This window comes from Camelus ferus, chromosome 22 (assembly GCF_009834535.1).
Source record: "Camelus ferus isolate YT-003-E chromosome 22, BCGSAC_Cfer_1.0, whole genome shotgun sequence".
NCBI classification, from domain to species: Eukaryota; Metazoa; Chordata; class Mammalia; order Artiodactyla; family Camelidae; genus Camelus; species Camelus ferus.
The window spans coordinates 8663157-8686240 of record NC_045717.1 but is presented as its reverse complement, the minus strand read 5'-3'; the positions used below and the strand labels follow the sequence as shown (position 1 = coordinate 8686240).

Here is a 23084-nt window from a genome sequence, read left to right as displayed (position 1 = left end):
GCATACTTTTTCTTTCTCTTATGATGAGATTTTTATTAAATTGCAGTAAAATATCTATAACATAAAATTCACCATTGTAACCATTTTTAAGTACACAGTTCAGTTGGACTTAAGTCCATCTGCAATGCTGCACAACCATTACCACTATTTCCAAAAACCTTTCGTCACCCCAGACAGATGCTCTGTATCCATAAAGTACTAACTCCCTCTTCCCCAGTCCCTGTATCCTCTGATAACCTCTAATCTATGTTCTGTCTCTATGAATTTGCCTGTTCTGGACAGTTCATTTAAGTGGAATCATATGATATTTGTGTCTGGCTTATTTTGCTTAACGCAATGTTTTCAAGGTTCATCTTGGTCACAACACATATCAGAACTCCACTCCTTTTCAAGGCTGAATAACACTCCATCGTATGTACGTACCTCATCTCATCTGCCGAGGAACACTTCCGTTGTTTCTACTCTTTGGCTGTTGTGAATAACGCTGCAGTGGATATTGGCATACAGTTATCTGTTTGAGTCCCTGCTTTCACTTCCCTTGAGTATACACTCACGGGTGGAATTCCTAGATCATATGGTAACTCTACACTTAACTTTTTGAGGAATTGCTACACTGCTTTCCACAGAGGGTGCACCATTTTACATTGCGTTCTCATTTCTCCACATCCTCGCCAATATGTGTTATTTTCTGGGTTCCTGGCTTTTGTTTTGTTTTGTTTGACTGTAGCCAATGTAGTAGGTGTGATGAGGTCGTTTTTGGTAAGAGAAAATTGGTAAGATAAGAAATGGTTTGTTCACCAGAGCATCCCAGGGGCACGTGGTACACTGAGCATAGCTCTGTCGAATGCGTGCACGAATGAATGAATGAATGAATGGGCTCTCCCGGTGACAGTGCTGTATTACTCCCTTGGACCTGATGTCCTGCACAGCTCTTTCCTGACTCTCCTGTTGATGGAATGTGGAAATGGCACAAGAAAGCCCAGCTCCACAGAAGAGACCCAGGCAGCAAGGATCTCAGGGCTTTAATTCAGGGAACATCTGCACCATTTTTCTGCAGTTTTTCCATGTCTAGGAATCAGTAAAACCAGCTGCTTTAGAATCCGGGGAGCCCACTGGACAGCACCTCAAAAGTAAGAAGACTATAAACTATAAGGTGGGGTGGTTAAAAAATCAAAGCTGTTGTGGGTCAGACTGGCCTGAATTACGGCTCTACCGTTGTGTGTGCACACGGAAAACTATTTAACCTGTCTGTGCCTCACTGTCAGACCTGATCCTATTCTCAGTGAGGATTAAACGAAACAAGAAGAAACCCTTAGCACAGTGCCTGGCACAACCTGAGGTGTCAACAGAAGTCAGCTTTTATTGTTACTATGAAGCTCCCGTATTAGTGTACAGACCCGAACAACCCTACCCCCTTCCGGAACTACCTCTGATCCCCAGGCTCTCTGGGGAGACAGACGGGGCTCCCCCCAGGATGAGGGCAGACTCATCACTTAGCGTCCTAATAATGAACTTCCAGGCCAACCAGAAGGACTGCGAATCGCCATCCAGAGGCACAGAGACGAGGAGTACAGCTTGCTTCTTCTCGGCTTGGGCTACCAGCCCCCCCGAGCTCATGTTGGCAAGGTGACTGGGGGGAGAACAAGCACCATCACCACACGGCAATCCAGCAAAGACCCAGAACCCATCCCCTAAGGGGCCAGAAAGAACGTTCATTGTATTAAAACCCACAAATGGGACTGGGGTTGGATAGAGTTTCCAAAGAGAAGGTTGACTGACAAGCCAAAAACTCAGTAAGAATAGCAGGGGGCTGTCCCACGAGGCCCCGAGAGAAAACACAGAAGGAAGGAGCCAGGCAGCTGGGCATTTCACGCTGGCAGCGCCATAATTCTTACGTGCGTGGACGGCAACGGCACTCAGGCTGCCCTGACGGGAAGCTTTGTATTAGACTGAAGCATATTGAAAATATCAAAGTCCCACAGAATAAAAAATAGCTCCCGGGCTCAATACTTCACCCGTAACTTAAAAGTTTTATTGCATATGAGGACCCTCAAGCCGAAAGTCAAGCCACTGGGGGTGAAGGAAGGAGAACTACATAGCAGGACTCCGCAGGTGTGTGGGAGCCACGGCTGTGACCGGGTAATAGCAAGGGATGCTGTGTGATTTATTGATTATATAAGTTATCTGTACGTTATATCACGTGCACAAGAGGCAGAATGCGTAGTGGTTGGAACGTGGATTCCTAGACTGCTTGGGAAACTTGGCTCAGCCACTTACTAGCTACGGGATATTGAATAAATAATGGATCCTCTCAGTGCCTTTGTTCTTCATTTACAAAATGAGCTAAGAATGGCACCAACCCCGTAGGACTGCTGTAAAAAGTAAGACAACACAAGCCACGTGGTAGGACGGTGCCTGGCACGTATCACTCACTCACTAGCGGCCATTGTGCCTGCCTTTGTTCACTAATGCCTCGCTGCCACCCTCAGCAGTGGTCAGGGCTACCTTGATTTCACAGTGGGAAACCCAAGACGCAGAGACCTGCCCAGGATTCCACACCTAGCAAGGACGCATCAGTAATTCAAACCCCGGTCTTTCTGAGTCCCAAGCCCTGCTGTTCTTTCAAAGCTGCCAGCTTCTCCTCGTGGTCTCTCTGAGCTTTCATTTGCCATTTGGTAAAAGGAGAGGTTGGATCAGCTGATTTTATGGTTCTTTCCAGCATCCTTATATATCTAAGCAATGGCAGCAAAAAAAAAAAAAAAAAAAAAAAAGGATCAAATGCTTTCAGTTCCACTGAACGCAGTATCCTTAGCCATGTGGCCAGAAGCTTTCTGTATTTAGGGTTCCAATTTTTTTTTTTTCATTTTCTGCTATTTCTTTCCAGAGTCCTCAGTACATTTCCTAATTAATCACTCCCACTTAATTTCCTAAAGCAATCACATCCTCCCCGCAGGCAAGCGGCCTCGTCTCAGGCAGAAGCACACACACCAGCTGGCCCCACAGCTATGTGGGAGTGTGTGAGCAGCTTTTGGACACAGACCAAAGAGTGGCATAGACACAGAAAAAAACGCAGCTTGGGAGCTACACTCAGAAGACACTCTTCCCATCCCAGTGACATGTGGGTTTCCTGGTTAGCAGAAGGACACTGAGACCTAGTTCTCCAAGGAAATCCTAAGATCTTCCAGCAGAATATCCAGCTGGAGAGTCCTAGGACGCAGGGAGACTCTACCAGTGGCTACTTCGTGATGCCAGGCAGGGCTATGCTGGCGAGGTGGGAAGGCTCAGATTCTCCTCCCAGCTTTGCTGCTTATTTGATGTATGAATTTGGACAAGAGCTTTCCTTTGGTTTAGCCTCAGTGTTCCCATCTTTAAAATGGGAGCAGTAATATATGCACACAGTGTAGGGTAAGGAAGGAGCCACAAATATGACAGCTTAGAGGAGCCCGGCAGATGATACCAACAAGGGAAGCTGGGCTGAGCAAAAGAAAAATATCACAATGCCAAATGGAAGCTGACACACAGTCTCAGGGTTGGAGTCACAATAGGGAGTGGTGAGGACTGTGGTGAAATGGAGACATGCCTCATCTAAATGCCTGTCAATCACTGCCATAGAGCCAAGCTGACCTCCGGTTGCCAAATTTTCCAATTTTTAAAAACAAAGCTAGAAATAGACTTTTATATGAACTCACCCAATCTTAAAATGTTGGCAAGAAATCAACACTTGAAAAAAAACCACCACCAATATGTGAGCCAATACCATGTGAGCCAAGCACAACACTTTGGAGGGCGGTTTTGGCCTACTGGTCACTGGTTTGCAAACTCTGTCGATGTAAATATTAACTGAGACAATGTAATATATAAAGCACTTAGCTATGCACATAACACATAATAAACACTCAATAAATGGTAGCCGTGGTTATTAATATTATTCCTGTTAACTCCTCTGTAACTCACAACCCCCATCTCTGACAATGGACACAAGGCTCGTGGACAACTGATAAAAGTCTCTGAAGGCACTACAGAGGTTAACCACTGTGCATTCACAACATGGATGCGGCTTTATCAATGTAAACACACTTCCCTGAGATTGGGCTAGGGAAGTGCTACTCAGCCAGAGGTGGTTCTGTCTCCCAGGGGGTATTTGGCGTTGTCTGGAGACATTTTTGGTTGTTAGATTAGGAAGGAGTGCTACTGGAATCTAGTGGGTAGAGGTCAGAGATGCTGCTAAGTGTCTTAAAATGAACAGGGCAGCCCCCAACAACAACAAAAAACACCCAGCACAAAACGTTAATAGTACTGAGGCAGAAAAGCCCTGGGGAGATGCAAGTCTCCCGTTGCATCTTCTTTGTAGAAAGGACTTTATAAAGACAGGTTTGGATCGGTTCCTACATGGCAAGATACGGGAGAGGCTGTGGGGAAGCGGAGAGGCAGGACGGCAGATGGGAGAACCAACATACAGACACACAGATAATTATCTCCTCTAAGAGTCGCAAGGCCCTGCTTTCCCTTTGCTTCCTATAGAATCTTCTCATCATTGTCTTAACAACCGTCATGTCAACATATTTCCCTCAAAGATTCTGTTGCAAATGGAGTCTGGAGAAACCGAGGACTTGAGAGAGAAAATTGCTTGAGGCAGGGTCCCTCAGCAGGTTGCCGGGCAGATCTGGGAGAGAACTGTCTTGGGTTCTGGTCCAGGTCCCTTGGGACGACATCACTCTATTTTGCTGTTGCCATAGAGATTATGAATCAGTTTCGCCCACCCATTAAAGCAGTTATTCCTTAGAATGCTCTCACAGAGCCTTGTTGAACTCGCCCTAGTTATTCTATGGATGTGAAAGTAATCACATGTTTGTATATTCTATAATCCTGGCCACATTCATGATTGGCCTTCACCTCAGATGGTATAAATACTCGGGGTTACACTGCACCATGGTTGTCATGCATCGCTATGACTACTCCAAACAAAGAAAACTGTGCTAGAAGCAAAAGCGAGCAATTCTGCTTCCCTTAAGAAAGGAAAGGAAAGGAGAGTGACTTTTATCAATCCCTACATAACTCTCTAAGTGTTTTTCATGACTTATTTAATATTCTCTATAATTTCAAATTTTTCATTAGGTCAGTTTTCTCAAACACTGCTGCACAACAGAAATACCTGGGAGCTTTACAAAATCACATCCAGGAAGCACCGCCCTCCCCATCCCAATCATTAAATCAGAATTACTGGGGATGGGACCCTGTTTTCAGTCATTTTTAAATCTCCCCAGGTGATTCCAACGTGCAGCCAAGTCTGAGAATCAGGGTTTCAGGACTCATTATCTTTATTTTACAATGATGCTGACATCCTAACAGAAAAGTGAACTCGCCTACAGGCACCCAGCTGGTGAATGGTGAACTGTGATTCAAACCCAGGTCTGCCTTTCTCCAAACGCCAGGCACAATCTTTCTCATTATGCCACTTTCTCCCACAGAAGTTTGCTGTCTGTGGCTTTCTCAGTTAGAGTTATTTGGTTGCAAGTCTGTGAACCTGAGCAAAAGAGAATTCACTAGGAGGCTATCAGGGACTTCTGGATTCAATGGGACTCTTAAAAGAAATTCTTGGGAAAAGGAAAGCAGGCATGTCTGGTCCTTGCATAAGTGCTCAGATGGTATGTCAAACCATCATGTCCAATCTCTTTGTCCCTCTGGTCAAGATTCCAATTCCAGGGAGGCAGCACTGGATGGACCTGACTTGGGTCATGAGCTCCTCCCTTGAGTAGGCGAGGGCAAAGTCCCGGACTACAAATCCACCAGATTGTATCCTGTAGTTGCAAAAGACAATATTCTCCTAGGAAGCGAGACTGAATCCTAGGCAGCCACCACACAGCACGCCTACTACGAGGGAGAGGATGGAAAGACTTACATAAGCAAGAAGATGTACAACAATCTCGCAGGCATACCATGAACTTCAAGTAGAACTCAGCAAACCTCCAGAAGCCCATGTAATCAAAATCACTGAAACAGATAGGGTCGTTCAGAAGAAAATTGCCATCTGGAAAAGTGGCCATGAATGGCCTCAAAATCATTTGCAAAATACTGTGAGTTTGTGCGTTTTTCTAAGAACAAGGTCAATTGATTTTATCAGATTATCTAGACAAAAAGAAGGGGGGGGGGAGCTTTTAGCAGATCTTAGGGAAGAAAAGAAGAAGCTCCTAGTCAGTGGTTCCTAACAGAGCCTCAGGTCCCAGAAACTACCTACAAAAATTAAACCTGGTGACCTGGCTTGGCACCACACAGACAAGGCTGGTAGAGTTTGCAGAATCTGAGCCAGGAAAACAATGCTTTAAAAAAAAAAAAAAGGCAACAACAAAAACAGACACAGTAAGAGCTAGCATGTTTGCTTGCAGTTACACAGCAGTAAGGAAGAGGATTGGCCCAAAGAAAAATAGAAACGTGGCTATCTGAGCAAAATGGTTATACCTCCAGGTAGCCAGGGGGCGCTCTGGGGCGAAAAGCCAACAGGGGTAATTAAAATTCAATTGCAGATGTGTTCAAATTGGGTAGTATCCCAAGCTGGCTCCTTGACAGAGGGCAAGTTCTCTACCCTGCGAGGGTATCTTCCCAGATTTAGGCATCAACAGACCCCAGTATACAGGGAATTGAAAAATGAGGCTACTGTGTAATTAAATACAGGATTATAATTAAATATATAATTGTTCAATGCATAAATTCATGGATGAATCAATATACAAACAAGAGAACTACAATTGTTAACTGTGGCTACTCACTTTACAAAGGTATTTACTATTATACCCATTTTACAGATGAGGATCCTAAGACTCCAAACAATGAAAGGACTTGTCTTTCATTGAAGAAAAGAAGTGATGGGATTTGAAGTCAGATCTGTCAGCTTGAGCATCGGTGTTCTCGCCACAGTACCACGATGCCCCACAGTCTTCATCAGCATCAACTCTGTGTTGGGCCTTTTGCATATAATATTGCTAATTCTTACAACAATCCTCGATATAGGTCTTACTGTCTCCATTTCTGGGGGTGAGAAGACTGAGTCTAAAAAGACAAGGTATTTTGTCAAAGGGCACATTTTGAATACAGATGTTTTAAAAATCCAAATCTCTTTGATTTTAAAGCTCAGGGGACTTTGCTCCTACCCATCGAAGTCAATTTGATTTTTAAAAATGTGTTGACTTAGTTTTATTTTCACAAGCACTGTACTAAGCCCACAGAGACACATATAGCTCCCACCCTCAAGAAGCTTTTAATTCAGTTAGGAGATTAGTTACACGGTATAGAAAATAACAATGATAATTCCATGGTGGTAGTTTTTAAAACATGGCCGCACATTCTCTGGGACTTCCCTACCCTTTAATCTGAGCTAGGCTGGCGCTGTTTAGAGCAATGGAATACAGGAAAGAGGTGACTATGTTACTTCTAAAGTTAGTTCATAAAAAGCCATGCAACTTCTGGGTTGCTGACTGACACAATTTTCTGAGAGCTCTGAGCCCCAGTGAAAGAAGCTAGATCACCCTAAGGCTGCCATGCTTCATGGAAGCTCAAGCCACGTAAGACAGGTCACATGTAGGCACCCCTGGTCAACAGCCCCAGCACAGCTCAGCCTTCAAGTCACCCCCACCTGGGTGTCAGGCATATAAGTAAATAACCAGCAAATGATGCTAGTACCAGCCATTCAAGTCCCCCCAGTCACTCCCACACTCTCTGGATGGTGCCTCCTACATCAGGGAGCAGAGACAGGCCATCTTACTGAGCCAGTGTCCAAAATCCTGACCCAAGGAATCACGGAGTATAATAAAGTGCTGGTTGCTTTATAACACGAAGTTTTGGGGTGCTTTGTTAAGCAGCAATAAGTAATCAGAATAATGGCTTTTTGAGTGGTTATTTAATGCCAGGCACTAGCCTCTAAGCTTGACTGTATCACCTCATTTGATCCTCCAGCAACCCAATGAGGCAGGTGACTGTCAAAGAACGTGCCCAAGATTACGTAGCTTGTGATGCCACGCAAGCCCAGGTCACACCAATTCCAGCATCAATACTGTAAACTGCTCCGCTATAAAGGAAGGGAAATTCTGCCTGTGCATAAAGTCTACAAAGCCCAAAGCCAATCAGGTTTAAGAAACACTGACTGCTATTTTTGAAACTAAACATCTTTTTCTTTCTTAATTTCAGAAAGCTTACTGCGGAGCTGAGCTAATTATTTGAGCCTTAATCAAGGACCAGCCACTCCCTGAAGCAGCTGTCCTGGCCTCTCTATTGCCTCTAGAAAGTCCCTTGGGTTGGTTGGATGTTGGCTCAGGTCTAAACCCTAAATCCCAGCCCCTAGAAGTGAGGATGCATAGGACTAAAATGATCCTTGGAGATTGTCCAGTCTACTCCCTTCATCCCCTTAAAAGACAAGGAAACTGAGGCCCAGAGAAGGTCAAGTGACTTGTCCAAGGTCACACAGTATGTCAGAGGTACAGCCAGGTCTCCAAATTCCTAGGCAAACTTTCTTTCCACTACACCATGCTGCAGTTGCTAAAAATTCCCCAGAGCTGCCTCCCTCGGCCCTCCTCTTGACAAAGCTGTTTCTCCCCCACACCCCCACACAACTACACACAGTCACATTTGGCAAGAGGTGCTATCAGCTCCGCTCTGCTCGTGAAATGCTGTTTTGCAGTGGGGCCTCTTTGTTCGTTAACAACACAGACAAAGAAAACTGTAGCGCAGTCTTCTCAGAAGGAGATGTTTCTTGTTTTAAAGACGGGAAGAGAGCTTCCTGGCTGAATATGGCTCAAATCAGCATGCAGCTCCAGTCGGGAAAGAACCCAGAGGAGATTTAGGTCTTTGCAAAATTTCTAGAACATACAAGGAAGGCACATGGCAGGAGAAAGCTTATGGGAAATGTTTCATAAAGTATTAAAATGTATGCCTAAACAGAGTAAACACAGCAGATTGGTTACCATCTTGTGGTATGAAGTAATTAGAAGCAGGGTGCTAGAGCCATTAAAAACTCCCATGAAGTAACTGGCCTTCCCATTTTGGATTTCTGCTCCAGTCTTTGTTCCCAGCTTTCCTTCCTTTGCAGCTTTTTCTGTCTGGGACCTTCCTTTTCTAGATCGTGAGCTACCCTGGTGCTTAGAGCCCTCAGGATATGATCTGCAATCCCAACTCACCCTTTGGTGCCTCTCCCTTCTGGGTCCACATTATTTTTTATTTTTTGTACTAGATTTGGTCCGTCTTCTGTCTCCCTAGTTTCCCAGATTGGTAGAGGCTTCCTACAGTTCTGAGTTATCGTTACTGAGGACCAAATGCTGCGATCGGGGCTGAAATGAAAGCAGGACAAACTTCTCACGAGGGCAGTTCACACCACAAAGCTGAGGTCCCCTCCTACGACAGCTTGAAGACACGTATCTGTCTGAGTCTGCTGAGAGCAGTGGGGAGCGGGTAGACCAGATGATCTCTAGAGATACTTCAAAAGTCTGAAAATCTCTTGGCTAGGGGAGGAAATGAGAGGGGGAGGGAAAGAACCAAGTTCCATGGCAGAAATTCAGGACTTGTAAGCTGGCAGCAGATGGAAAGAAAAGTGCCAACTTCTAGCAGGAGGAGATGGAGGGCACACATTTCGCAGGGCTACTGCCAGCCACAGCTCTCCCATTCCCAAGGGTCAGGTGAATGCTGCCCAGGAACCACCCTTCTACACACATACACGTCACACATCTCCAGGCACGAGGTGACATCTCCAAAAAGACACTGGGCCAAACGAAAGTTCTCCAACTCTTTCCCTCAAAGCCGAGTCTTCCTCACAGCCTTCCCCACTCCTAGGCAAACCTGCGCAGAGGGCAAATTTCAGTCCAAAGCCCCCCACCCCTACTCCCTCATCTTCCCTCTGGGAAAACCCCTACCTGCCTTGTTAGACCTAAAGGAGAAGAATAAGGAAAGGGGCACCACAGGGAAACAACGTCCAGTGGTCCAGGAACAGCCCAGGAGGGGAAGCTGGCCTCCCAAAGGAGGCCCTGTGTCTCCTCACGGCCTCGAAGCTGCTGTGCTGTCAGTGTTTATGAAATGCTTCTCAAGTAAGGTCAGCGTTCTACGCAGTGAGGACTCTAATAAAATGCAGAACTTGTGCTGTTTGCCAGCTAGCTGCGGAGGCATACTTGAATTCTTTCTCGGATACAACTGTTCTCAGATTAATATTTTCCCCATGAGTTCTGTTTTTTTTTTTTCAAATTCTACTCGTACTATTTTTTTTTAATGGTGTGTGAGTTTCTTTACATATTTGTATCCACTAAATGGGATGAGTGGGGGCTTGCTTTCATCAGTGGTGTCCCATCCTTCATTTCCCCTACCATCCCATAAATCTCTCTGAACCTAAAGCAGTGGCCCTTGTCTTGCTCAGTCGTTTGGTGGGAAACGACAGCCCGGATTGATTTCCATATTATTTTGAGCTGTTCTGGTGATAAGGACATTTCACTTGCTTTATTCATCATTGCAGGCACTCAGCAAATAGCTCCTTTAAATGACTCCATCTTTCAGGGAGCCTCTTGGTTCCACTTTCTGGGAAACGGCCACTCATTAACTACTCAGGCAAAAAGCCCTCCCAGCTCCACCTGGTTGGGTTGCTGACATGACTGGTGTGAGGCTATATCTGCACTTGGAAAAGATGCATCTTGAGAAGTGAAGAGGAAAACCCCAGAAAAAGTTCAAAAACATAGGTGACCCTGAGCAAGGCTTTGGCGTTTGCCACGTTTCCTCATCTGTAAATGCAAGAATCTAAGATGAGCTCTAATCACCATTCGGATGCAGGATTTAGCGGTTAAAATCAGACACTGTGAGTGGACTCAGTGAGGCATTTACATAGCACTAGATTTAGGAGGCATGTGCAGACATCTGATCTCATTTAAAGCTGCATCAGCCCCACGAGAGAAGTGTTATTCCTACCATTGTAAAGGTTACAGAGGAGACAATTAGGACTCAGAAAGATACTCCTACAAGGTCCTGCAGTTAAAGAAATGATGGAAAGCAGGATTCCACGTAGGCGTTTTTCTTCATTAAAGGTTACATTAAACTGTACTCCCTAATGGTTTCCCATTAATACCACTTCAAAACCCCATATAACAAACACTTTTCTACCTACATTCCAAAGCTGGACAGAGACCCAGAGGAGAGAAAGGAATGTCAGGAAAGTGCTAGACGGTCCAGGAACTTCTGTAACACATTTCTGAGCAGAACAGCTCTCTAATGAAATCATTATCACCGAGCCTTTCAATCACAGAAGAATCTTCTCTCTTCCCTGCCTTGGTTTCAGGGAGCTTAGGGGCATGTTGCAATTCGTCACTCATGGAGTCCAGCCCCGGAGTCCCTCTGAGCACAACCCTGGGCATCATAAAAGGCTTCAGATGGTCATGAAGATGAAGTCTGGGGTTATTTCCAGGACACAGCCATGGACTGGGAGTCTCCGGTCTCCAGTGAAAGTCCAGGCTGCAAAGATTCTCCCGAAATCCAATCGCAGGCCCTGAGGCTTAGATGCTAAAAGTCCCAGTGGAGTACTAGACCACGGAGAGCTACATGAAGAACAGCCAAGGGCAAGCCAAGCTGGAAGGGTCAAGGCAGGGGTGAGGAGTAGCCCAGGCTCCAGGAGAGGTACATCAGATGCACAAAGCCATGGCCAAGCCCACAAACCTCGGATCAGAAGAGGACCATGGACTTCCCACCATGCAGACCAGCCTGGGTCAGGATACACACTGATTCCTGCGAGCAGGGGGGGCAAGCAGTGGGTACGCTGGGTAGCAGACAGGAACTAGGGAGGCCAGAACACTCAAGAGGGAGTCAAGGTGGGTGGTTAAACGGGCTGGCAGGCTTTCAGGAACCACAATCCACACTGCTGCCAAACTGCGGAATGAATCAGGGGTCAGGAACTCAAGACTGGCATTTCGGACAAGAGAAGAAGAGTGTGAGCCCACACAAGCAGTGAGGAGGCCGTGAAAAGTGAAGTCACCCTCACTGCAGCCGGAATGCGTCTTACATACGTCCTGTTCTAGCAAGACCTGACCTCAGGGTGGCGGGAGCCCAGAGATCACGGCTGAGAGAAGGCCGGTGGCACAACGAACTGGAAAGGAGGGCAATCCCTGAGAAAAGCTAGGCAGATACTTGTGGGGGAAAGGCTGGTCAAGAAGGCTCAGCAGCTCTGTTCTCAGAGGGTGTCTCCCCTCAAATCCAAAAAAGAAACAATAATAATAAGTAGCCACATAACTATGGTGATATTTTTCATAAGACTGCATTTAACCCTAAATGCCCTAAATGCCCTAAAGTTTTATGTTAGATAAAACTTCCTGAAGTGCAGCTCCTATCATTTTAAACTGGGCTCAGGCCCTTAGGTTCCACGTAACCATGAACTTCTGCGAATCTGAGCCATGTTCCCATTTCCACCTATGGGAACCCTAGTCATCCTTCAAGCTCCAATTCAAAAGTCACTTACTTCCCCAAACTGGACGTGCTGGACGCGGTGGCTCCTTGGCCAGGTGTCCAGAACATGGCATTGGCATTCCTCTCAGGATACCTTGCATCAAACAGATTCTCGCTAATTCAGCTGGGACTTGTTGTTTGTTTTTGTTTTTGTTTTGTTTTCCTTCTGCTTGTTCTTTGAGAATTGGGTTTAGAAGATGGGGAAGACAGAGACCAGCCTGTCTGGATGAACCCTGACTCCACTCCTTCCACTTGTGGAAGTTACTTGACCCCCTCTGACTTCATTTACTCATCTGTAAAATGGGGACAGAGTGAGTGCCTGACTTGCATGATTGTTCAAAGACTGAGTCCATGCATGTCATGTGAGAGCAGCGCCGGGCACAGAGGGGCTCCCTAAATAGCAGCTGCTGTAGCCTCAGTGATTGCTGTTGCTATTATTATTATCACTGGTGACAGAGACTCGGGGAGCGTCTGCAGGCCTCAGTCCTCCACGCTTCATCCTCTATCACATTTATTCCAAGCACTACTCAAGCAAGTGGGCCCCATGCCAACGGGCACCCCAGATGGTAAAAGACATCACGTTGAGAAACTGAGGCTTCTCATCTGAGCTAGGCTGCTGGAAGAAGGGCCCAGTTTCTCAGGCTAAAATATTTTACGGGAGAGAACAACACACACATATACACCGACACACACATGCTCCCCACGTCCCACGCCGACAGGACTTCTGGCACCAGCCTGACAGCACAAGGGCGAAGCAGCAATCATGATGGGAAGTGCTACAAGAAACCGAAAGTTTAGACAAAATTCAACAAACAGAGGAATTAAACATTAATAGGAAACCATTCCAGAGAAAATATGAACAGAACTCCAGGGAGAGAAGATGCTACAGGCCAATAAGACCTTAACATTTTTATCAACCCCGGCCAGAAAGACCAGGACAGTATATTTATGTAATCCACACCCAGATCATAGAAAGGCTTCGAAAAAAAAGCAGAGAGGATGCTGCTGATTATACTGACGACCTGGATAAAGGTCTGTGGGGCAAGCTCGCTAGAAATGCAGAGGAAATGAGGAGAGGAGCGGTTAACATGCGAAAAGGGAAATTCAAAATAGAAATGTTCCTGAAAAGCTGATGAAATGAAACCATTTGCCAAAATTTAATTAGGATAAACGCAAAGCATTGCACTTGGATGCCAAAAGTCAAGTGCACAAATCTGGGACGAGGGGAAGTAGGGTCAGCAGCAGGGAAGGCTGGGGAGACGCTGGGGATGCGGTGACCAGCCTGGCCGAAGTGAGAAGCCCCAGGGGCAGTGGCTGTCCGAAGTGAGAGTTCAGCAGTGACAGGAGTCCAGCCAGCGAGGAGCAGAAGATCTCGTTCGAACCAACACAGGCAAAAGGATCAGAACCTATTTAGAGCAAGATAACCAGGGACAGGGAGAGGACCTGTCTCAAAGTCTAACATGCACAGAATAGTTGAGTTTATGGAAGAAAAGTTTATGGAAGAAGAGAGAAGACTTGGGTAAGTGGGTGGTGAGAAACGCAACAGCAGTAAGATGTTTGAAATCCTATCATTTGGAAAAAAGGATTCTGCTTGCTCTGTGTAATAACAAGTAATGGGAGATCAGTTCAACTCCTAAACAAAGAGGAATTTCTTCTTAGAACTGCTTTTAAAATTGGAATAAACTGCTTTAGGAAAAACTGAGTGCCTCACTGCTAAATATAATCAAGCAAAGGAAAATTATCTTTCCCCAAAATTATGTTGGTGGAAGATCAACCTGCATATGGTTGGAGCTTGGGACGAGAGGACCCTTTTCAACCTTGACAATCTGTATTTTTCCAAATCAGGCTTTATCGCAAGCTTGCTCTGGAAGGAAGACTACAATTATTAAGAATTATAGTAATCATAATGATAGGAATATTCATGGAGGATGCACTTTGGTTCGGGCAGTCACTATGTGAGTTAATTCAATATTCACAGCATCCTATGAAGGGGTATTATTATTATTTCCGTTTTACAAATGAGGAAACTGAGGTCACCCAGCTAGTTAAGCAGTAAACCAGGATTGGAGCCCACTCTGGCTCTGAAGTCCACACCTCTACTCACAAAGTTACTTCTCTCCCACTTCCCAGTCCACTCAGTATTAAGGACTTTGGATCCCACACTCTTGACAACATTTCCCAGGGAATGGCTGTATGAAATATGGTGCTAGAAACAGAACCACGAAGACCACAGAGAGTGGGGAGGAAAGCATAGCCTTTGGCAGGCCAGCACTAGCAGTAGTAACAAAACACAACCCAGGTCTCCAGAATAAGGATTCCTAATGAGTTCATCCCACTTGGGTAAGATGGGTTTATATTTAAGTCTGGAGAAGAACAATGGAGAGCCTTGAAAATTCAACATCACGCACCACAGCGGGGTACCCTCTGATCTACCCTATCCAGAATTAGTGGTGGTCCAGAAAAGCTGTCCAGAAAAGCCGTATGTTGGTTTTCGTTTTTGTTTTTGTTTTTTCTTTTTCTAGCAGTTCTAAAAAGGGTTAAGACCACCTTACATAATGAGGGTGGAGCATGCTAGTAAATACAGCTGTTTTAAGTAAAAGCAGTTAACAGAGGCAGACATGGGAAGTCGGTAAAAGGAGGTTTTTAGAGAAAGACAGAAGGCATGAGCATTGAAAAAAAAAGTCAGGGCCAAAAATTCCCCATGAAAATCCAACCCCCCAAAATAAATAAATAAAATGCATCCCTTATTTAAATATACCACAAAGCAGCACGCCCATGGAAAAGATATAAACCGCTTCTACCGTAATCCCGTTTTTATGGAACAGAGGCCAACCTGGGCTTAGCTAGAGAGGAGAGGCAGGGAACCGGGCACAAGGGTGCTGGGCACAGCCTCCGCACAGGCGAGGAACTTGCCTCGACAGGCACTTCCGAGTGGGCATCTCAAAAACCTCCAGCTGGATGGAGCCCAGATGAAGAAATGGAAACAACAGCCGTGGTCACTATCATTAATCGTTTGTGGAGGCCTATGTTCCAGGTACTGTGTTAAGCACTTCCTGTACATTATTTCATTTAATTGTCCCCAAGAGGAACATTTACTGTGAGCACTTTACCAGTAAGGAATGGTCGTCGGAAAAGCAACGTGCTGGGCACTGTGCTGAGTGCATCACGTGAACTGCCTGGAGCCACCACATTCACAGCATTCCCACGGGGCTGGTCCGATTATCATCCCTGTATTATGGGCGTGGAAATGTGGTACAAAGGGACTTAAATAGACTGCAGCCCAGAGGAGTAGAGTAACCCAAAGCAGGTGCATCAGCAAAGACAGAGCCAGATTTCAAACCAGAGATGTCTGTCTCCAGAGCCCAGGTCTGAACTTGGGGCTCTGAAACCTTTCTGCCTGGCCCCCTGAGTGCAAAAGATCCCACTGTTCTCACTTTCCAGGGGAGATAGAACTCCATGACAACAAACAGAAAAGGAGAGAAACAAAATAACTATCAAAATGGCAAAAGTGCAGAAATAAACAAGGCCCCAGATCACAGGCAAAAACAAAACTTCAAAATGAATCCACAAATACATCCATTAATACAAGCAGAGCAGCAATCAGAAACAACAGAGAGTGCAGGATAATACTGATGAGTTCCTGACTGGAAAGTCCTGTGGTTTGAAGTGTGCAGGATTGTTAGCTCTTTTCATGGGCACGTGCACAGTAGGAGTTTTGCAGGGTTGCTAAGCAACACCTGGCAACCAGACTCCAGACTGGATCGCTGATTATGAGTCCATGGTAACTCTAGTAAAGCAATAATTTTAGTTCATGAAAGCCAAATTTTAGAAACCCTTAATAACTCATGTAATAGGTTACTAGTAAGTAGCCCTTAGCCATACATAAAAATGCAAATCTCTAACTGCCCAGCTTTCAAGCTTTCACTTGTAAGAACTAAAGAAAGACTTGTATTTCTGAAATTCATCATTAATTTCTTCAACACATGCTTGTTGAAAACCTACTATGTGCCAAGCACTGTTCTATGTTCTGGGGAAGAGGTCCCTGACAGTTCACCACTGAATTATAGACTATACACAAAAAACCATAGACTAAAGTTCTACTTTCAGTAAAACAAGTCCCAGAGAGGTAGATCAATCTGCTTAGAGCTGCACAGCACACTGGAGGGGGATACATTCAGCTGCTCATGTCCAGCCCAGCTTCAGCAGGAGAGCACTGTGCCTCCCTGAAAGGCCACATCCCCATGGTTGGCCTAGAGAGGCCACACGATCCACCAGCTTGCCCGTAGGGCTTAGAGTACCAGGACGCAGGGCTTGGTTGTTGAGCATCTTGGAAAGTCTCCCACTTGACCTCAGGACCTCTGTGGTCAAGTAAGGGAAAGCCTATGACATGATGCCGGTTTTTATTGGACCCAACCACCACCGGCAAAGCTTGCCGTCATCTGGAGTGATGGAGGAAATTAAGTTACCACATTCTCACGTTTCAGCCTTTAGCCCGTATTCCTTCGCAAACAGGAAATGTTTATTTAAATACAGCACTCTCCAGTATGTTCCAGAGCCAAGTGAAAAACCGAAGATGTCCACTCTTGCCCCGCTCCACTGTTCAGGCCGCCACCGCGCTGCGGGTGAAAAGTGGGCCTCTGGCTGCCCTTAGGCAGGATGGGGAAAGGGGGCCCCGCGTGAGAGTTCATTTTCATCTGTCTCCTCCTTTTCCAGGCCGAGATTGTGGTTGGAGAAGAATTACATCTGCGGGCTCCTTTTGTACTCAGAAGGGTAAACGCAACATCTGTTTACTCTGTGCTCCGTGGTAAATGTTTTGTTTCAGGCACCACCATTCACTTCCCCTCTCCTTGTCGGCTATCTTTGCTCCGTGGATAATAAATTACACTGAATTCTCCTCTGTGTTTATTTAGCTTTCTTGTGGGTGTCACCTCCCCATTGAGGGGGAAAAAATTTTGTCAGTAGTTTATAAACGATAGAGTTTCTCTGTGTGATGTTCTGACATTATGGAGAATATGCTAGAACACAGACATAACTCTGATACCAGCTTAATGATGAACAATTTAACAGGTCCCATTCCAGGCCTGAAGCAAAGTCCAAATGGTGACCACATTATCCTCACGCATGTCTCCCTCAGCAGCATACCATGGGTGGATAAGGGCTCAGAAGTCAACAACAACCCTCCCTCGCCCGCCCCATCCCTTCATAAATGCCTCTTTGGGAGGTAGAATAGCAGGAATGGAGGAGAAGGGAGAACATGCTTCCTCTCGGTTACAAAACACAGTGTAAACATTTGAGATCAGAAATGCATTTTAGGAAGGTCCCGAGCAACTGATGGCAATGCTGGCAAAACTTAGCCACAAGCAAAAACAAGCCCGGAGAAGTTTAAAGGGCTCACTAAAGGAAAGTTCCTTCTTCTGTCCTTTGCTTACATTCTTTCTTTAAGTTGAATTGCTGGTTTTCTTCTGTACATGCCATGATTTTATATACAGTTACTGGAATGCAGTAGACGCTCAAGTCATGTTTGTTGAATGAATGAAGGGAGGAATGAATGAAAAATGCCTCCCTAAAGAAACCCTTAGCATAGCTCAGAAATGCCAAACCACCTCCCCCCAACCCTCCTTAAGAGTTTGCAGAATTGAAATGTTACATGTGAGTTGACTGAGAGAGAGTGTGGGGTAATGAAGAACTATGGGGGTGGGAGCTGTACCTAATACCCGCAGTAACCCTGGCCCACCCTGCTTATAAAGTCTGCCTCTCTCCTGGGGAGGAAAGAGACTAGAATGACAAGCCAGTCTTGGCAGCCGCATCACCCCTATGCATCCCAGCCAAAGGGACACCAGTGACCAGAACCAAGGCAGATGAGACTCAAATATCCCAAAGTACCTCCTACTCTGCCAGTGGCCATGACTGCAGCAGGGGGCCCATGCGAATGCGCAGGACTCCAGTCTCTACCCAGTTTCTCCAATTGTAGAGCAGATGGGCAGCCCCAGCTGCAGGAGTCTCCTGGGGGAGGTAGCTGGGTGGCATGCTGGCTGCAGTGCTGTGCCTGATGCTTTTGAAGACTTCCTACATGCTAGGGGAGGGGCCCACTCTCCTTGGTCTCAAATATGCAACATGATTTTGAATATGGAAGAGAAGTAGACTCAAGACCCCAACAGGAGAGCTGCATGTGTGCAGGCTATACCTGAAGCAGTAGCAGCTGCTGCCTATTCTAAGACCCAAGCCCACGGAGAACCCTCCCAGGACTGTCTATTTATAGATCCTGGCCCAAGCTGACCCTTGTTCCAAGGATGTCCAGCAGAGGTGGGGGGGGGTGCAGATTTAGGAGCCAGACATCCTCAAATTCAAACACTTAACTAGCTACTACATGACCTTGAGCAAATGACAAAAAGGCTTAACTGTAAAGTAGAATAATAAGCACTACCTGTGTAACTAATAAGACTGTTGTAGAGATTCAATAAGATAACCCATGTAAACAAACTGAGGCACAGAGAGCATTCATTAAACATTAGCTACAGTTATTATTTCACTAACTCCTGTGGCTGGCCCTGGGGTGAGGAGGGAGGGGAATTTAGTTTATAAGTTAAAGGTTTCCAAAAATACCACTAAAACAAGTTTTGCACTGGTATGGTAGAATATAATGTCTGAATTAAGTTGCGGAAACCTTAAATTCTGGCCCTTTTATTGCCATCAACTTGCTGTGTGACCTTAGGCAGGTCACTTCACATTGCTGAGCCTTGTTTTTTGCAATGTGTTAATGAAGGTTCAGCCCTAACACTCTACAATTGCATGGTTCAACCCCACAGAATAATCACTGCACTTGAGGGAAAAAAATGTTTTGAGCCCAAGGAAAGCTCTAGGAAAAAGGAAGGCAGTTCTATTGAGTCTCCGCTCGTGGACACATACAGAGTAAGTGGAAGAGCAGTGGAGTGACAGGAGGTGATTAACAGAAATAACACACTCTAGGACAATTCATCTTAGTCTCTTGCTACTCTCTTCCAGCCTGAAGTCAAGAAGGCAGAGTCTGGAAGACCCACGTACCTACCCTAAGACATATGGGGAAGGAGGCAGAGGAAGAGCAAGGCATGCAGAAATCTACCAGCTAGAGCAAACCCTCTCCCTCTTCTGGGCTGTGTTCCCAGTCCCGTTCCAACCCCCTCCACCATTTCTCCTTCCTTCCCCACTCCCCAACGGCAGGCTAGGAAGAGCCCACCCCGGAGTCCAAGTTTTGAAACTGGTCCGAGGATCAAAATGATAAATGTTTCCAAAACGTTGACATATGAAAAGTAAATATTTGGTTGCACAATTGGGGTTAAAACGAGGGTCAATCCACCCCACTCTCCAAGCGTCTCTCCTCTTGCTGCCAAGCCCAGGATCCGAGGCTGAGTGCGGTTTGTAAGATTATAGCGCTCGGTCTCATTTAAAGGGCTGTCAGCATTTCCATTCTCCAGCCCGTTTGGGGAGGCATTTATAACCGAGCCATAAAAAATTCGCCGGGGCTGCAACTTGGCACCTCCGAGGCTGCGCTTCAGGCAGGGCGGGTTTTGCAAGCACCCACTCTGAATTTGTTCGGTTCCTCAGAAGTTAGACCTTCAAACACACTCTTAACTTTCCTCGCAAGGGCAGCCAGAGAGCAGCTGGCCCATTCTGACCTCCGAGCCAGTTACAGTGTCTTGGGTCCTCTCTCGGACTCTGCCCTGACGCAGCATCACCCTTCACCTTTCTCATTCGCCCCCTCTTTAATGAGTGCAGACCCCTTACCCTCACCCTAAGACCTCCCTGGCTGCAGTGTTCTCTCTTCCTCTCGCCTCCTGCCAGCACTTTCCTTGGAAGCTGTCAGTTGGCCCTGAGTCTGGAACCCTCACCTTTGGAGAGACGCTGCTTTTTTGCCCATCACAGGGGGCCTCAAGACCTCTCTCCCCAGACCTGCCCAAAGCCACAGACTTCCAACTCAGTGAAGGGTCCAATCCAGGAAAGGGTGAAGGCAGAGACTACCCAGCGCGGCCAAGGGGAAAGGAAGGATGTGGTGCCTGGGGGCTCCTCTGTGGGACCCAGGTGGGTGGCCTGGGTGAGGCGGGGCGGGGCAGGGGTACTCACAGGCGCTCGGCGTTGCGGGGGATGCCCCGGGGAACCGCCCGGAGGCCCAGCCCATGGCAGTCCACGCTGGCGGCGGAGCAGGTACACTTGGTGGGGCAGGCGGCGACTGGGGGCCCTCTCAGAACACTCGCCAGAGCTAAGGCCAGCACCAGGCGGGCGCGCACCGCGGCGCCGGCCCCCGTCCGCCCCGGGGCCATGGTGTGCAGCGGCCCGCGCCCGAAGGAGGCTGCCTCGGCTGGGCAAGACGCGTGGAGCCCGCGGAGGCGCGCGGGGAGCACGGACGGCCTGGGGAGCGTGCGGCGGAGTTGGCGCGGAGGAGGAGCGAGCTCGGCGCTCAGGCGCACGGGGCGCGGGCGGAGCGGGGCGCGCCGGGCGGTGGCGGCGGCGGCAGCAGCGGCAGCAGCAGCTCCATCCGCGGGGCCGGCGCTGCCCCGCTGCGCATCGCTCGGAGTGCCCAGGTGCCGAGCGCCCCCTGGCCCCACTGGCCAGCGGCCCGGGGCGCGGGCCGGGTCGGGGACCTGAGGCGAGCGCAGTGGGACACGGCGCCCGGGGAGGTCCGGCTCGGGGCTGGGCTCGGGAGCGCGGCGGCGGCGGCGGCGGCTGGGGCACGGGGTGGCCGGGTGAGCTGGCCGGCGCTCGCTCTCTCCATTCACTGAGCAGGGCAGACACCGGAGACGCGGGGCCCACCCCCCCCCCCCCCCCAAAAACGCCAGCTCCTCCTCCCATTGGCTGCGCCGCGCGTCATGTCGACTAAGTTGGGAACTTTGCTGGAACGACCGAGAGCTCGAAGGGAGGAGGCAGCCAAAGGGGGAGAGGGAAGGGACGGCGAGGGAGAGGGAAAGAACTGGGAAGGAGAGGGGCTCTGCCAGCAGGGCCTCAGAATTGAGACTCATTCACTCTTAGGAGCCAAGGTTTGACTGGTGGCACTTTTTCTTTATTCTGGCACTGAGCTAGGCACTCATATTGCTTCCTTCGGTCCCAACACTGTCCCGCAAGGGGGCATCTGTGTACCCCCATTTTATAAATAAAAACCCAAAGCTCAGAGAGGTTACTTGGCTGAAGTCACACAGCTACTGGGGACCGCAAACCGCGGCACTCTCATTCACCCGTGTTTTACTTCCCAGCCTATTGAAGCTGCAGCCCAGTCTCATCTACAAAGATCCTCAACGATTCTACGTTATCTTGGCAAAGATCCACAACTTCTTCTTGAAGGACCTACTGTATTGACACTAATGCACTCCACAGCCATACATGTCACAGAAAATGGTCATTTGAGTTGTTCAGGTTGCTGCTGGCACACTCTACCAGGAGGCCCGTCCCTCTTTGCTCAGCCCCAATGCCTGCTATGCTGCTACAGGTAATGATGGCAGTACCTTGGATCCCTGGACTGACAATGCCATGTTCCCGGTCCTTGAGCTCCTGCTTCCTGACCAGGTGACTCTGGGTCAATCATGTCACCTCTGAGCCTTGCTTTCCTCAAAGCCAGGAGGCCGCAGCCCTGTCTGGGCCCACCTCACTGGGTTGTTTGGAGAAAGCGATTCTTCTTTTTTTCCCAAAACAGTCATTCCCATGCAAGGCATCCGTTCTGCCCCCAGTGCCTTCCTCTTGCAGTGCCCGCTCTAAATTGGCCAGGTCTGAGCTTTTCCAGATGCCGTGGGGAGGGGCACGTGTTAGAGGCTCCATAAATACTTGTAGGAATGATTTTGTTTGTTTGTTTGGAGGGAGAGGGCAGGAACTGGAGGAAGTATCGCCCAGACTTCCTTGAGGTCTGCTCACACTAGAAAAGTCTGAATGAGCCCTGCATATACACACATGCATACACACACACTCACACCTACAAATACACCCAAGCCTGCGCACACACACACCATCACACGCGCACTTGTGCACAGACATGCTTACACACTCACGCTCATACACGCTCACACTCAATCATGTACAACACATGCGCACATGCGTGCTCACACACATACACAAACACACCTCATGTCAACAACAACCACGCTCCCCAGAGCTCTTCCTTTTTCTTTCACATAAATGCTATTCTGATTCCTTCTACTTCATTTTCCTTCAAGGAAACTTTCAACTGCTTCCTATGAATACGTAGTAGAGATGCAGATTTTATTTTATTGTACTCAGAAGATTTTCAAAGTCTTAGCTCCAGTGCACCCAACTGTACATACATGTACACACACACACACTTCAGCCCCTCCATCATTCATAAACACATTAGGTGCAATTTATTGCTGTTATTCTTGAGAGCAGCTTTCCGTACGGATGCTGGTGTCATCGCCCTCTGGTGGCCATAGAGCATTTATGCTCTGGTCCTTAGGGTGACTTCAGCAACTAAGAACTCTAAACATCCTTTCCTCTGAAGCTTTCTTCCAAACCTTGAACCAATTTAGTACCAGGACTGAGGCAGATGAGAAAACTGGGCAAAGGCCCAAGGGTACACAAGCGTCTCAGACTGTCTGGAGCAGAAAAGAGTAGAGCTTTCTTTGTTTTCCCAAATGCACACTAAAGCATGTTTTGCA

General features: G+C 47.4%; 1 protein-coding gene across 1 annotated transcript in view; it reads right to left on the bottom strand.

Moving 5' to 3' along the window:
• Positions 1-21207, bottom strand: part of SLIT3 (slit guidance ligand 3) — a 583256-nt gene extending 562049 nt beyond the window's left edge. Inside the window, exon 1 of the mRNA XM_032465125.1 lies at positions 20551-21207. Coding sequence (XP_032321016.1) covers positions 20551-20747 — 197 coding nt within the window. The 5' untranslated portion in view covers positions 20748-21207. The remainder of the gene's footprint in view (positions 1-20550) is intronic.
• Between the last annotated feature and the right edge of the window lie 1877 nt (positions 21208-23084).